At 44.4% G+C, this 15,829-nt stretch overlaps 1 protein-coding gene across 2 annotated transcripts in view; it reads right to left on the reverse strand.

The window, feature by feature from the left end:
- Positions 1-15,829, reverse strand: part of IL17RD (interleukin 17 receptor D) — a 72,712-nt gene that overhangs the window by 39,177 nt on the left and 17,706 nt on the right. For both annotated transcript variants that reach the window (XM_078776856.1, XM_068114224.2), the window contains exons 4-5: positions 2,543-2,661; positions 1,473-1,596 (exon numbers count right to left, since the gene is read on the reverse strand). In XM_078776856.1, the coding sequence (XP_078632982.1) occupies positions 1,473-1,596; positions 2,543-2,661 (243 nt within the window). The remainder of the gene's footprint in view (positions 1-1,472; positions 1,597-2,542; positions 2,662-15,829) is intronic.

Here is a 15,829-nt window from a genome sequence, read left to right on the forward strand (position 1 = left end):
CCTTTGTGCTATCTAACCTGGTTTTGATCCCCTTCCTGATTACAACCTGTTGGATTGGTGTTTTGACCTCAGGGCATTGAATCACAAAGTGTGCCATCCTCCGAATGGTGTAAGCCGGGTGTCCCTACTGTGATCATTAGCTGGTGGGAGTTAAATATCTTACGGAGTCTTTGGCGAAGACTGGGTGAGTTATTGCCGGCACCCTTGCACTGAAGCTCACTCCCGCGATGAAGCTAACTCCCAAGGCCTTTCACTCACTCACCGCAGGCAGGTTTGGTGGTCTTTCCGTCTTCTACCGACTCCTCTCCGGCCTTGCCCCCCCAGCTCTCTCTGGGCTCTGTCCCCCAAATATTCCTACAGGTCGCACAAGATCTGCCTGCAACCCTCTTATGGTTAAACTGCCAAAATCAAGACTCTCTGCTCACCTTCACTCCATCATTCCTCTTTTCTCCCACCTCTGGAACAAACTCCCTCACTCTCTTCAATCCCACTCCACCCTCCAGGTCTTTAAAACAGCTGTTCACCACCATCTCTTATCTTCCCCCATCCAAAACCTTGATCTTTTCTACCCCCGCTAATTTCGGTCCCCTTGTGTTTTATACTTCTCCCCCCCCCCCCCCCTTCCCATACCTCCTCCTCCCCCCAAGCCCTCTCCCTCCCACACTTGTCCCTGCTCTCAAATGTTGTGTTTGTGTGCTTCCCCTTCTCTCCCCATCTTGTCTTCCGCTCCCTCTTTTTATACGTTTTGTTTGTCTGGTTGATTTGTTTGCGAAATAAATGTTAGCTCTTTCACGAGCCTCGATTCAGTATACAAAAAAAAGAACAACAAAAAACAACAACCCTGTACCCACATAATCTCTCGTGGAGACTCGGACTAACCATCCCAGCAAATTTCTAGTTGGTGAAAGACTTAGGGCAAAAACTTTCCCCGTCGACCCCACAAGAAGGTGAGAATAATTGGGGGGTCATTGGAGAAGTATTAGAGTTGATTAACGAAGAAATGCAATTCGACTATAAACTGCCACCATGCTGTTGCAGCCCAAGATTGTGGTCGGTCATTTTAGGGAGGTCATTTCCTGCTGGCACAATTACTTTACAAATTCCCACATACAGGCCTGAATTATGAATCATCCCTCATGGTCGTTGCTGTTTTGGTGGTATCTGGGTACACCCAGAGTAAATGATTCAGCAGCCATTGACATTGTGCTTCCTTACACTTGCATGTCATTCCAATTTGGTGATTCCATCAACAACGTGAAAAGAAGAAGTTAAATATTGAAGCTGGAAAACATTCCACGCTGCTTACAACATTTATAAACACAAGCTCAGCACATGTCCAAATAAAACCGTAAGTCATTGAATGTTTTTCGCTCCCGAAGGAGCGAAGCCGTCACTGGATTCCGCTTTGCTGCCAAGCCTAAAAGTTATTATGCGGCGCAGTGTTTATGGATGTGACCGGGAAAGCAACCCACCTCGAGCTGTGAAGTTGACGACGGCTTGTTTCCGACTCCCGACGGGAGGCCATGGCAGGGATTCCACAGACACTGTATAATCGGCACCAAACTGCAGGTAATCAAAGCCATCGTAAACAAACACCTGGGAATGGCAAAGGGTGTGGAGCGATAAAATAAAATAAAATTCGAAACAACACTTTTTCAAAGTTATCAGTTCCACAAGAGCATACATTCTTTGCACGATTGCGTGCATCCATCAGGCAGTCGTGTGTGACAAGATTGGCCGAGATTAATGTTTACACGCTATCGTCACGAACATTAGCTCGTCCTGGACAGGTATTTTGACTGGAAGCTCTCAAGAGCAAGGAATAATTGTTGTTGTTTTTTTTGTTTGTTTTTTTTTGTCGAAATAAAGGGAGCGGGAGACAAGATGGGGAGAGAGTGGGAAGCACACGGGTACAACATTCAAGAGCAGGGACATCGGGAGATCTGTGGGAGGGAGAGGGCTTGGGGGGGAGGAGGTATGGGAAGAGGGGTCGGGGGTGTGAGAGGTAAAAAAAAAAACACATGGACACCGCTAGGACTTCCAGGAAAGAAGTCGGCATTAAAAAAGTGGATCTGGGGTGAATTAACGGGGGCAGAAAAGATCAAGGTTTTGGATGGGGGAAGATAAGAGATGGTTAATATAAATATAATATGATCATGTCCAAAAGCAAACCTAAAGCCTTCAGACTCGGCCCTTGACCTTAGAAATACATGCGGTGAGATTGTAAAAAGTACAATGAAGTTCCAGATGATACGTTATATTGATTGGGCAGCCACAGGATGTACTCTTCGTGGTTCAACCCTCGGTCCAAACCATCCAAAGACCGCACCATACATAAACATAATTCACGTGGGTTGTGACGTCATGGAAAATGTCCTTTAAAAACAAGTATCACATCACAAAGCATGAAAGGACAAAGACGGACGGTCGCACGCACATGCGCACGCGTGAGTGAAGGAAAATGAATGAATGAAACAAATAACGAACCAAAGTAGTCCAAAGCAGGTGAATGTAGCAATGAAGGAAACAAAATAAGAATTACCCTATTTACATCTTCTTCACTTAAGGAGTGGTTCAGCAGTATCTGCTCACACTTGGAATAGCCGAAGTCACCACGTAGGCCTTGAAGCCTTATCTGGTAGCCTTGCACGAGCTCGATACCTGCAACAAGCGGAAATGACAAAATATGTATTTTTTTATGAAAGAGTTAGATATTCCTGAAAGTTCCAACTTGATTTTGGTAGGAAACGAGTCAGGTGATCGATCACGTGATTGTCTAAATTTTGGTGGCAAAAGCAATGGATAAACTGAAGGTAGCAGAATAGAAACTCACTGCAGCAATTTCATTGGATATTCATAATGAGAGTGATAGCTCGAACGACACCAGGTAGAGTGCATACCCCGCCAGGGTGAACAGTTTACGTTTTGTATCCAATGATAGGCCGGATCTGGATCCGGACCTCAACCAAACTCATTCACCAGGTTTTGTCATATCATCCTGTATGTCTCTCAATGGTGAAGAATCACTTTATAAAATCAAAATTTTTTTTGTATCTGGAGCCGGATCTTCACCAAAATCGACACATTTCGTCCTTATCACACGTTCAACCTGTACGCCCAATTTTGTCCGAATCCGTTCACAATTTTTCGACATATCTTGTTCACAGACAAAGAAGCACAAATAAACGGACAAACAGACGAGGATGAAAACATAACCTCAGCCCACCTTTGTTGGTGGAGGTAATTTACAGGATCTGATCATAGGCCTAGTTTGACTTTTCTATTGAGGGGGGGGGGGGTGGAGGGGGGGGGGGTTGCAGGAGGCTTAATATTAATAATGGGTACCTAGGTTTGACTTCGAAAATTACCGTTTATTAGTGTAGTTACGGTGTACGTGGAATTACAAATACAGTTTATGTTCATTATTTATTTCATCACCTTTTTTTGTTTTAGTCTAATTGTTTAACATGTTTACCAGCTACCACCAATATTAACATAACAATAACTTCTTGAAAAAAAAAAAATCGACCACTTTGTGAACAGTCACCCCTGTGTTACACTTACACATACATAAACATTGTATTCTACTATAAATGGATGAGGTGTGTGTGTGTGTGTGTGTGTGTGTGTGTGTGTGTGTGTGTGTGTGTGTCTGTATATGTGTATGTGTGTCATACTTTTTGTGTCTATTAATTACGTATGTCTATTAATTAATTACGTAATATTGAAATGTACTCTTTAACTCTTTGGACTGCTGAGACCCCTTCGACCTTTGAAAACCCTTTAAAACCCCTAAGATAGTTAAAGACCCTTAAATACCCAGATGAACCAAAAGTCCCGAGGACCCAAAAGAGCCAAACGTTCCAGGGCACCCAAAAGTCCCAAAGTACCTAAAAGACCTAGATGGCCCAAAAGTCCCTGAGGATCTAAAAAGACCCAGATGACCCAAATGTCCCCGAGGCCCCATGAGTGGAGTGGATGTGGATGAAAGCGATTCGTGTGACATCTTAACACTCGGTCAAATGCTTTCACAATTTCCATTGATTATTTTGAGAATCCTCTCTCGAACTCTGCAGTTACGGTATCCAAAACAGGAATGTACACCTGCTGATGACACCTGTTTGTTTGAGGTTGGGTTGCAGTTGCGGGTGTTTCATGTGCATTTGTTACCTCTTCTACTTTCTCTCTTTGACCCAAAGTTGTTAATCTGATTTGAAAAAGGATGCAGCCAATCACATCACTCGATGCAAATACCGCGATATCTGCTGTGGCTGGGGGAAGAAATCCACGCACTTGGGTTCCGTTTCGCTTTATTACTCACGTTTAAATATGGGATGTTTTTTTATCTTAATTGCAAACTAATTGCAAACAAATTGCAAAAACTTAATTTCGGTCCCCTTGTGTTTTATACTTCTCCCACCCCCCCCCCCCCCTTCCCACGCCTCCTGCCCCCAAGCCCTCTCCCTCCCACACTTCTCCCTGCTCTCAAATGTTGTGGTTGTGTGCTTCCCCTTCTCTCCCCATCTTGTCTTCCGCTCCCTCTTTTTGTATATTTTGTTTGTCTGGTTGATTTGTTTGTGAAATAAATGTTAGCTCTTTCACGAGCCTCGATTCAGTATACAAAAAAAACACAAAAACAAAAAAAAAAAACTACTGAAAAAATAAAGGAGGGGCCATTGCCCCCCTGAACCCCCAGCCAAAATCTGCCGGTGGATCTCATCGAAGATGCAGTATTTGTACATTACCATGATGTAGAAATACCTACAAGGATCATTCCAAAAGTTCTGTCAACCCACCTATCCAAAAGAGTAACAATGACGAGCGTTATTCCCATCACATTATTCTACATAATAATCTATATCAATATTTTCAAGTGTTTGTGTGTTTGTGCGTTATTCGTTCACGGCCGAACTGTAGAACCTAGAGGCCCAAAATGTGGGTGTAGGAACTTCAGAATCTCGACAAAGTTTTAAGTTCTTGAAAGGCTACCAGATAAGTTACCCCCAGATACCAGAGAAGTTACCCCCAGATACCAGAGAAGTTACCCCCCGATACCAAATAAGTTACCCCCAGATACCAGATAAGTTACCCCCAGATACCATATAAGTTACCTCATGCAAGGCTACCAGATAAGTTACCCCTAGATACCAGATAAGTTACCTCATGCAAGGCTACCAGAGAATTTACCTCCAGATACCAGATAAGTTACCTCATGCAAGGCTACCAGATAATTTACCCCCAGATACCAGACAGGTTACCCCCAGATACCAGATAAGTTACCTCATGCAAGGCTACCAGATAAGTTACCCCCAGATACTAGATAAGTTACCCCCTAACTAGATACTAGATAAGCTACCCCTACCAAAGAAGTTACCTCATGCAAGCCTACCAGATAAGTTACCTCATGCAAGCCTACCAGATAAGTTACCCCCAGATACCAGATAAGTTACCTCATGCAAGGCTACCAGATAATTTACCCCCAGATACCAGATAAGTTACCTCATGCAAGGCTACCAGATAAGTTACCTCATGCAAGGCTACCAGATAAGTTACCCCCACTAAAAAAAATCCCCCCATCAAGTAAATGCTCTGGATGTACTGTGTGTATGTCTGAAAATCACAGAAAAAGGAAAAGGCTGGCCCAATCTCCACCAACGTTTGCAAATGTTCTGGGAGTACCCAGTGGCAGGTCATGAGTTCAAACTCCCCTCCCTCTCCCATAATGCACTGCACATGGAAATGAAAAACTACATAGAGGTTCTGCAACATGTGAATTGAGGATACTGAAACCTCATAAAATAATTTTGTTTCCGTGTTTTTTTGTGCGTTTGTTTGTTACTCTTTCACGGCCAAAACCACCGCCAGGAAAAGTTCACCCAACCTGGGCAGCACCGGGTAGTCCATGCTTGTAATATAATAATATGAGTTCCCTTACAAGGAAAACTGATGCAGGAGAAAGGCCATTAGGCCCAGCAAAGCCTGCGCTATTACCAACGTATTTTTGTTGGCCCGTGCTCTTTTCATTTTAAAATGCTGAACATCAAGCAAGGAAGCAGCACGTACCATTTTGTAAAGTCATTGGTGTGGCTCGACCAGGATTCGAATTGCTGACAGCCCAGACTCGGAGCGAACACTCCAACCATAACGCCACCGAAGCCAGTGAAATAAAACACATCATCTCCATAAGCTTCAATGGACTTTGTCCAACGGTCAAAGAACCTTCCGATCCCGGCACAGCAGCCGTTCCTTCTGAAGTTTCCTCGACAGTGGATGTGGCTATTTTAACCTCTTCACCAGACGCAAAGACTTCCTGTAAACTCATTCTTCATTTAGGTCAATGAATGGAAGTTGCCTGGGCTTATATCCGACGGATATGGGGAGTGAGGCAAAACGTATCGTTCCCAGAACTCCAACATGCCACAGACAATGTGTTTTACATGCGGTGCAGCAGTGTCATGTCGGAGGATGGCGTCGTTCAGAAGAGCTGGAACCCTTCTTTGCACACAGCGGGTCTCCAATGATCACACAAAACCATATGGTAGCATTCTCCATTCTCTGTTATGCCCTGTGGGACCACCCAGTTTAGCAAAATTCCAATGTGGCTGGAGAAAAAAAATAATGTGAAACACCTTGATGCTCCCTCGTTGGCCTTTGGCCTTTTCTTGGACTCGACGAAGTTGGCCCTTTCTGCACTGCTGATTGACGCTTCGGTTCTGGCTCACAGTTGTGACATGAGGATTTGTTTGCAGCAGTGATGTGTTCCAAGACAGCGTCGCCTTCCCGGCGAAATCCCTGAATACGATGTTGACAAAAGGAAAACCGAATTGGCACCGATTTTGTCATCGCGTTTCCATTCCCCAGATCCTTAGTGACAATGTGATGCACTGTTCACTTGGGTATTCCCCACTCTGTCACAAGTCCTTGAATTGTGAGACATGATCTCGAAGCAAAAGTGTGGTTGCGGTATGGTCTTCGGATGGTCAGGAAGAAGAAGGCCAGCCCCAGAAAGGGTGGTACCTATCACTGATAGGTCCTCAAGTTCAGACAAGCGTTCAGGGATTGCATAAATTACTTGGTGGACTCCATGCGTATTTTCTCTTCTCCGTCACCTTGAACGTAACACGAGTTCAGGATTCTTGTTCGCTGAAGCTTTGCACATGGCCCCGCGCTTGATACTAGATGCCATTATTTGAGTTCCTGAGACGAACCAAACAGTGTGAGAAACTTGATATTCACCAGAAACATCAGTAAATAATGGGATGGTTTACATGTAATTTTTTGATCACATACACCAATCACTTAAAAAGTGATGAAAAGAGGCGGCATTTTGGGACGACCCTCACAGAATCATATTTCACTAATTTCTCATATCAAAGTAGTCATGATGTGATGTGTCAATTTGTAAACAGCATTTTTTGTTTCTGTTCGTCGGATGTTCACGCAAAGTATCAATACGAGTTGGGCAACGGAGTTTTGAAACAGCGAGAAGACTGAAACCAGAGCACTGATCATGTGACCCCGTTATAAAGGGTCGACCCCAAAGTAAATCCATGAGGAAGTGGTGACAACACTGCAGTGGAATGATGCCCCCTTCATAAAATGGGACGCTGAGTTTGTATAAGGGAAAAGCTGCACTGAGGATGAGCCAATGGCAGGCCACTCAAAGGAGGTCACTGCGTCAGAGAATATTGATACAGTTTACAAGATTTGGATCAAGGACAGAAGATCAATAGTCAGCCGGATCGCCGAGACATTCGGCATCAAAAAACGGTTACTGAACGAGCTCGATCCTTACTGAAACATTAGCCATGAAAACGGTTTCAGCAAGATCGGTTTCCAGAATGTTGACTGCTGTCACAAAAGATAACTCAGCTTGACATTTCCAGGTAACTTCTTTAGCGGTTTCAAGCGGCCTCAACATCATCATCATCATGCACCGTGCCAATGCTGAACGTTGATGTTGCCGAAGCAGTTACTGGGCTACAATCCTGGTCGGGTCGCCACTCCGAATCAGGAAGTCAGGGCAGGAATTTAGAATTTGTTCATGGTGCCGGCAATAGCTCGCCTTTTCTTTGCGATAATGCGATATCAAAGTCACCACTTTGATAATGAGACCAACAAGCAGAGCATGAAGTGGAAGGATAAACATTTAACATTTCTCCAGAAATTCAAGAAAAAAGCAACAGCTGCAAAGGTCATGGTTACTGCTTTCTGGGACAGTGATAGTGTGATCATGACCGACTCCATCCCAAAAAACAAGACCATCAACAGGGAGTACTCTGCTGATGAATCGTGGTGGTTGCAAGAGACCGTCAAAGTGCTGTTTTTCTAGGATGATTCATAACCCCAAACAGCCCAAGTTGCAGTGACAACAGCAACCAACTGCGGCTTTGAACTGCTTCCTCATCGAGCTTGTGCAGATTTGGCTAACCTCAGATTTCTACTAAGAGCAAAATCCACAAATTGAGTAAAGAGATTTGTGGGAAAAGTTTTGATGGTGATGAGAAGTTTCTGGAAAAGCATGACAATGACTTCTACAAGATGGAAATAGCCAACCTGCTATGGTGCTGCACCACGTACAATGAACTCAAAGGAGACAATGTTGTAAAATAAATAATTAAAAGCATATCACATATTTGGAAATCTATAATTACCTCCGCCACTGAAGGTGGATGGAGGTTATGTTTTCACCTGACTGTCTGTTTGTCTCTTTGTTTGTTTGTATCTTTTGTCTGTGAACATGATATCTCAAAAAGTTGAAGACACATTCGGGCGAAATTTGGTGGACAGTTAATGTATGTGACAAGGAAGACTTGATTCAATTTTGGTGAAGATTGGAATCCGGATCCGACTCGTAGAATGTTTGAAGTGATTCTTCATCATTGGAAGATAGGGCCAAAAACAATATATAGCAGGATATTTCAAAAAGTTGTGGACAGATTCGGACGCAGCCTGGTGGACCTGTTGGGTGTGTGACAAGGACTACTCGATTCGATTTTGGTGAAGATCTGAATATGGATTCGGATATGAGAATTATTTAATTTTTAAGTGATTCTTCACCATTGAGAGATCAGGTGAAAAGCGATATATAACATGATATTTAAAAAAGTTATGAACGAGTTATGACTAAACTTGGTGGATGAGCTTGTTATGTGACAAGAACAAGCGATTAGATTTTGGTTCAGGTCCGAATCCAGTATGCGCTCTACCAAGTGCCGCTCCAGTTCCTACAGGAGATATATTTTGACCTTTGACCTATACAACAACAACAACAACAACATGCATTTTAAGGCCATTTTCCCTGCTAGAGCGGGGGTTAGCCTTGCGGTCCCCATGACAATCTTCTCCATCTTGCCCTATTTTCTGCATTTATCTTTGTTAACCCGCCCCTTGCCCGCATTTATTATTCCACCATCTTTAGCCAAGTCTTTCTCGGTCTTCCCCATCCTCTACTTCCTTCTACATTCATTTCCATCACTCTTCTCAACCAGTCACTTTCATCCTTCCTCAACACATGACCAAACCATCTCAACCTGTTCCTCATCACTGCATCAATCACAGGCTCTATTCCCATCATCTTTCGCAATTCATCATTTGTCTTCCTCTCTCTCTCAACGATACTTCGCACATCCATCGAACCATTCGCATTTCCACCCTTTCCAGCCTTCGTTGCTGCTCTACGTTCATTACCCATGTCTCGCTCCCATAAATCATAACACTTCTCACACATGCAGCATACACCTTTCCCTTCAGCTTCAACGACACTCCCCTCCTCATCAGCATGCCACTTAGTTCCCGAAACGTCTTCCATGCACATCTCACTCCAGCAACCGTTGCCGAGTCTGATCCACCTTCTCCATTCAGCATGTCTCCGAGGTAACAAAATGTTTTCACACCTTCCAGCTTCACGCCGTCTCCAAGATTCAACTCAACATTTCCTCCATCTGCAGCTCCCTCTGTGCACACCTTACATTTGAATGTAGCTGCCACACTGGTTAATGACCCTCTCAGACCACTACATTTTTGATGAACCCACTCAGCGCACATTGTACATTGAAGGGAGTTCACTCCAACACCCTTCCTGCACACAGCACAGGGCCACTTCCCAGTGACCTTTGACCTATGTAAAATCTAAACTGCCCTCCTGTAATGCTTGTAAACCAGAACTGAACAAAATTCACGAAAACAAATATTACAGTACCTTCAGGAAGTTCACCTTCAGAAATCTCACTTTTTTCACATTTTGTTGTTTTCAGCCTGAATATAAAATGGATTAAATTGAGATTTTTTTTGTCACTGATCTGCACATAAGTCCCCATAATGACAAAGTGGATTTGTTTTTTTAGAAATTGGGCAAATATGGAATAATTTCCTCCAACCCATGGAGTTTGTCCATGCTCTATCTTCGAAATGCTGACATTTCCATGAAATGCTGACATGCCCCCCCCCCCTCCCCTCCGACAAAATAAGTACATTCGTCTTCAAACAACCTTCATGTTGAGGTCACGGTTTAACAAAAAGCCTGGAAAAATTATTCATGCAAATAATTCAACCGATTGTGCTCGTGCGAAGGAAACAATGCTGCAGTACTAATGCACCATTTCAATCTCACTGTGCCGCTGAAAGAAATATTTGAAACTCCACACTGCCGGCCAATTCGCGATAAGACTTGCTGAAAGGAAGAAGGGCTCGAAGATGGCTTACATCGACACCAAAGCTGCACAGGCCTGGTGTTGAAAGAATTAATGGACAAATAGGAAAGTAAATGATGCGGCACTGATCTTTATCCGATTTTAACCCTTTCACCCCCACGGTCCCTTATATAAGGAAACAGAATCATATATAGTTTGGCTTTAATAGAGGCTTCATAAAGCAGCATGAAAAGTCTTACACCGCATGGAATAATCTTTAGTGTTTCACATGGAATGATTGTCCTTTAAGCTTAGGAAGGAAAATGTTTGACAAAGGAAAATGTTCCAACAAGTCACAATTACCGTATTAATACGGACTTCATAGATTTATATTCCATAGGAGAATAAATCCTCAATGAGTCTACCAAACCAATAGCCCAAGGTGGTGAAAGATGGAGAAGGGCCTCAATGACAAAAAGGGATCAAGAGGCACGGATTTGGAAATTGGCCGCAATATTGCAGTCCAAAGGCCTATCCTTTAAAAGACTCGAATAACAGAATGGACAGCAATTAATTATATTGCATAATGCATTATTATACGATACATAACTATAGATCCTTCATGCTACCAGTGCTGCATTCAATGGATGCAGTGCATGAAGGGTAACAAACTCGCCCTTATGTGATGCATCAGGCTCAAGCACGGAGCCTTCACTGGCATGGAAGACAAAGAACCGGAGGCAGCTACGGGGCTGCGGAGAACAGTCTGCTAAAGCATTTCCTGAAACCAGAGTGGGGATCAGAGGCGAGAACCCCCTCAAGCCGCCTGGCATATCCATCATCGTCAGTGCGTGCCTCGAGAGGACCAAGACTCAACCTCGCTGAATTACGCACCCCTGCGCCGCGCGTTGTCTCTTCGCTTCTCATGCATCGCAACATGCTTGCACCGCAGCCTGTGGTACGGTTGTCATGGTAAAACCCACACAAGCCTGCAGCTTAGCGAAGAAGGTATTCATAATCCTCCCACCATCACTCCCCGTCAAAACACAATCCGCAACCCCCATCGCCTCCCTCCTCGGCTGAACCGCACGGACAAGAAGCAGTCTGCCCTAAGAGATTGTGCGAGGATGTACGAGTGTGTCTGCATTAGGTCATGTGGTCCTGTGACTGGAAGATTTCAAAACTCATCGACAACCTTTCACCACGTTTCTCAATTTGACAAAAAATTTCAAGGACGATAGGTCAAAAGCTTGGTCTCCATCATAACATTTACTTAAAAACACTTAGTAGAATAATCAACAAGCGTAGCTATTCAAATTTCACAAGCTGTTGCAACCACGCAGGTACTTAAAGTGAAAGAAAGTAAAACAACGGAGGTATAAACCAATATGGGGGCACACGGTAATGACAGGAAACTGTGGATCCAGTTTCAATTCCATAAGGTATCAAAGCAGTGGCAGACCGACCAAAATCAACGGCACCTGCTTCACCAGAGACTTGGGTGTGCTTTGCCTCAATAGGTGTGTGCTTCATGATGTGGTAAGCCTCTTATCCACCAGTTTATCACCAGAGGTTTGTCATGGAGGGGTGGCGATCGGAAGGGGCGTATATCCCATCCCCACCCACCATTGGTGCTCTGTAGTCACTGGGTCAGCATTGGTGCTCTGTGGTCCCTGGGCCACCATTGGTGCTCTGTGGTCCCTGGGCCACCATTGGTGCTCTGTGGTCCCTGGGCCACCATTGGTGCTCTGTGGTCCCTGGGCCACCATTGGTGCTCTGTGGTCCCTGGGCCACCATTGGTGCTCTGTGGTCCCTGGGCCACCATTGGTGCTCTGTGCTCCCAGGGCCACCATTGGTGCTCTGTAGTCACTGTGTCAGCATTGGTGCTCTGTGGTCCCTGGGCCACCATTGGTGCTCTGTGCTCCCAGGGCCACCATTGGTGCTCTGTAGTCACTGGGTCAGCATTGGTGCTCTGTGGTCCCTGGGCCACCATTGGTGCTCTGTGCTCCCAGGGCCACCATTGGTGCTCTGTAGTCACTGGGTCAGCATTGGTGCTCTGTGGTCCCTGGGCCACCATAGGTGCTCTGTGGTCCCTGGGCCACCATTGGTGCTCTGTGGTCCCTGGGCCACTGACATCAATGGTTAAACTGTTATTAATGGCACAGTTGATGTTAAATATTTTCAGATCAAACTTAAGTTTTGATAATTTGCATTTACTATAAAACTAGTTCTCAGGCTCTGATCTCGCCACCACAGAAATAATCACGGTAATGCGAATTTATTATTTTTAAAATTCAAATATATTTTTAATGCTTTTCTTTATTATGGGAAAAAGAAAAAGTATGAATTGTAAATATCATATTATATTGAAATATTCTTATTTGTGTATAAAGTCGAGGCTCATGGAAGGGTGAGGTCACCATACAGTGTAATCTTAAATAATCAAAATTCAGGTGTAGAAATGTGTGTTATTTATTGATTTACAGTATGTACTTACTTGTTTGTTTATTTCTTGCCATGGGTTAGCACAAACCAGATCTGGTTGAGTCTCAACGGTTAAATCTTGAGTATCATGGACTGAGTCGAAGCACAGGTCACCCTGCGTTACAGGTTGCATCTCCTGCAATTATGATTCACCTCTTCTTATCTCTCAATTTGAGGGGAGATTTTATTTAATATGCACAACTAAATTGTTGACTGAAGTAAATGTATAAAATGTGCAGCTTCATTAAAATTTTGCATTTATTACATACGAGCAAAGGTATCTGGCATTGCCGGGCAATGCCAGGTCATTCCTCCCACCTTCACCCCTTCCCCACCCACCTTCACCCCTTCCCCACCCACCTTCTCACACCACCTACCACCCCAAACCCCTCTCTCCAGACTCCCACCCACCCCTATCCCACCCTCCTCCCACCTCCTCCGACCCCTTACCTCTGGGCTGCCACTCCACCCTTTCCCCTCACTCCTCCCACCACCTCCCATCCCACATCCCTCCCTCTGGACTCCCACTCCACCCCTTCCCTTCCCTCCTTCCACCTTCCCTCCCCCCCCAGAGTCTTACCCCACCCCTTACTCTCCATCCAAACTCCCACCTCATCCCTTGCCCTATCCCTGAATTCCCACCCCACTCATTCCCTTCCCTCCTACCCCAACTCTCATTCCTCCCAACCCCACTTCATGCAAATAATTAAACTGACCATGCTAGTGCAAAGGAAACAATGCTGCAGTACTAATGCACCATAAACTCTCCCTCCCTCCTTACTTCCACCTCGTCCCACCCTCCACAATACCACCCCATCCCTGCCCCTCCCTCTTTCCACCCCTCTGGACTCTCACGCCACCACGCCTTCCCCTCCCACCGAACTCCCTCCCCACTCCTTCCCCACCCCACTCCTTCCCCTCCCTCCTATCCCACTCCTCACTCGTAGGTAGAGCAAATACCTCCGTCCGCCAGACTGAATGGTTTAGATTTTATGTCCCACTGATAGGTTGGATCTGGATCCAACATGAGCCAAAATCTAATCAGATTGTTATTGTCACCTACCCAACTCATCCACCAAGTTTTGTCATCATCTATGTATACCTTTTTGAGATATCCTGCTCAAACACAAACAGATAGACAGACAGATAAACAGACAGAGGTTAAAACATAACCTCGGTCCACCTTTGGTGGTGGTGGCAAAAAAAATCCCCATATCCAAAAACTGCAGTTTTGGAATAAGCGTTTGTGGCACCAATAATTGTGTATCTACTTCGTTGAAAAATAATAATCATCGTTACATAGTCACGTGAAAAAGTAAGTACACCCCATGTAAAGTTTTGACTTTTTCAACATATTTCAACATACAGCTATTTGATCTTCATTTCAACAATATTGATAGATAAAGGTGGTATAATCTATCTATAATTCCAGTAATCTCTGTGTATATGTATGTATGTATGTATGTATGTATGTCTGTATGTCTGTGACCGCTGTTTCTCGACAACCACGGGTCCGATATACTTTAAACTTGCCAGGTATATTGCTGGGGACCCGAGGATGTGCCTTTTCAAGGTTTCATATTAATCGGACAAGTAGTTAGCGAGCTATGTCCAAAAAACGATTCAACCAATCAGAGAGCAGCGAGCTATCACGTGTGCCGAACGTGGCGAACAGACTCTGCCTCGGACGGCACATTTGAGAGCGTATTCATTTATTTCACGTTGGCAAACTATGTTGGCGTTAAACTATGTTTTAAAACTAATTAAAACTACTTTGCGATTCTTTCGCTTTCCTGCGCGTTTGTGCACGCAATGGCGATTTCTTTACCAAACTCAGCAAGCCGTTCGCTTTGGACCAAACCATTTCATGTAAATAGAGGGGGGGGATTGTCACCGTACTCGCAAGCCGTTCGCTTTGGACCAAACCATTTCATGTAAATAGAGGGGGGGGGGGGGGGGATATAATTTTAGATATATATATATAGTACGGGCATGCCCTAGTATAACAAATATCATGAAACATTTACATTTTGTAGTCCATTGTATAATTTAAATAAACATAAATGCAAATTTCGCATGTGGAAAAAGTAAGTACACCCCTACATTTATCACTACTTCAAATACCTAAAATGAGAATCAGGTGCACCAGCTCAGGTGCAAATGATTAGAAGATCGTTCGAGAAGATCTTGGAGGAACCTGTCTTATTTAAACCTCAGACATAACATTTAGTTTGGTTTGCTCTTTGTTGTTGAAGTGTGCGGCGTCACCATGCCTAGATCAAAACAACTCTCTGAGGCCTTCAGAAAGAAGGTTATAGATGCCTACGAGTCTGGGAAGGGATTTAAAAAGATCTCCAATCAATTTGAAACCAATTATTCGACTGTCCGGAAGATCATCGACAAGTGGAGAAGATTCCAAACAACTGCCAACTTGTTCAAGCCAGGCCACCCCAGCAAGTTCAGCCCGAGAGCAGACCGCAGGATGCTGAAAGAAGTCTCAAAGAACCCCAGAATGTCATCACAGGACCTACAGGTAGATCTTGACACTGATGATGTCAAAGTGCACGAGTCCACCATTAGAAAGAGGCTGCACAAATTTGATCTACATGGGAGGTGTGCCAGGAGGAAACCTTTGCTGTCCAGAAAGAACATCAGGGCAAGACGAAAGTTTGCCAATGAACACCAAGGCAAAGACCAGCACTTCTGGAACAATG

Source organism: Myxine glutinosa, chromosome 4, assembly GCF_964187855.1.
Source record: "Myxine glutinosa chromosome 4, kmMyxGlut1.1, whole genome shotgun sequence".
In the NCBI taxonomy this organism is placed as follows: domain Eukaryota; kingdom Metazoa; phylum Chordata; class Myxini; order Myxiniformes; family Myxinidae; genus Myxine; species Myxine glutinosa.